The sequence below is a fragment of the Octopus bimaculoides genome, chromosome 5, assembly GCF_001194135.2.
Source record: "Octopus bimaculoides isolate UCB-OBI-ISO-001 chromosome 5, ASM119413v2, whole genome shotgun sequence".
NCBI classification, from domain to species: Eukaryota; Metazoa; Mollusca; class Cephalopoda; order Octopoda; family Octopodidae; genus Octopus; species Octopus bimaculoides.
In genome coordinates, this window is record NC_068985.1 from 96,515,272 (window position 1) to 96,516,466 (window position 1,195).

General features: G+C 40.4%; 1 protein-coding gene across 4 annotated transcripts in view; it reads right to left on the minus strand.

Moving 5' to 3' along the window:
- The window catches only part of LOC106878581 (protein C-ets-1), a 192,268-nt gene that overhangs the window by 59,062 nt on the left and 132,011 nt on the right, over positions 1–1,195 (minus strand). The window contains exon 1 of one of the 4 annotated variants that reach the window (XM_014927826.2): positions 183–388. The exons of the other annotated variants lie outside the window; for them this stretch is intronic. Coding sequence (XP_014783312.1) covers positions 183–207 — 25 coding nt within the window. The 5' untranslated portion in view covers positions 208–388. Of the gene's footprint in view, positions 1–182; positions 389–1,195 lie in introns of those variants that run through there. 4 annotated transcript variants of the gene reach the window in all.

The following is a 1,195-nucleotide window of genomic DNA, read 5'->3' on the forward strand; positions in this document are numbered from 1 at the left end:
AGTTTATTTATATATATATATTACATACATTAAGTTTATATATATATATATATATATATATATATATTACATACATTAAATTTATATATACATACAGACACACACACACACACACACACATATATATATATATATATTTGTATATAAAGAATGGAACAGAAAATAATCATTAAAAAACTCACCGTGAACCATAATGGTAAACTTCATCGCTTAAAGAATCTGAAGAACTATCGTTCTACCTAAGTGTGTGTGTGTGTGCGTGTGATAGAGAAAATAGACATTCCATCAACTTTTTAACCAAGCCCAAATTTGAAAACTAACACAGAAGATCGTGTGTGTGTATTTGCGCATCATTGTTCTAGATAAACTTAATGAGTTTTAATGTCACCAGCACATGCCGCCGCCACCACCATCAGCATTAATATCATCAACCACTACACGCGCCGCCGCTGCCTCCGCCGTCACCTTTATCATCAGAGTCATTACCATCATTACGAATACTATCACCACCATAAAAGCTGGCGAGTGAATGACTGGGGGTGATGAGTACAGGATCACACACACACACACACACACACACACAGAGGGAGAGAGAGGGGAAGGGAGATGTGGTGGTGGTGGTGGTGGTGGTGTAAACAATTAAGTGAACTCAAGAGAGATAAAGTTCTACAATTTTTACAGAGAAGACAAAATGAAGAAATGTGATGCCTGACTCATTCTTATGAAACACTGAATGTTACTTGACGCTGCGCAACGTTTACGAAGACTTACGAGGGTTCCAGAGTTGATCCGATCAACGGAACAGCCTGCTCGTGAAATTAACCCGCAAGTGGCTGAGCACTCCACAGACGCGTGTACCCTTAACGTAGTTCTAACGGAGATTCGGCGTGACACAGAATGTGACAATACTGGTCTTCTGAATTGAGAATTGCTGGTACTACTCATTTTTGGCAGCCGAGTGGTCTGGAGCAACGTAAAATAGAGTGTCTTGCTCAAGGACACACGACCAGACGACAATCGTCGACCAGACGACAATCGTGAGTCGAATATTCCAACCACTTAGTCACACCTTTACTCTTTTACTTGTTTCAGTCATTTGACTGTGGCCATGCTGGAACACCGCCTTTAGTCGAGCAAATCGACCCCAGGACCTATTCTTTTGTAAGCCTAGTACTTATTCTATCGGTTTACCGAA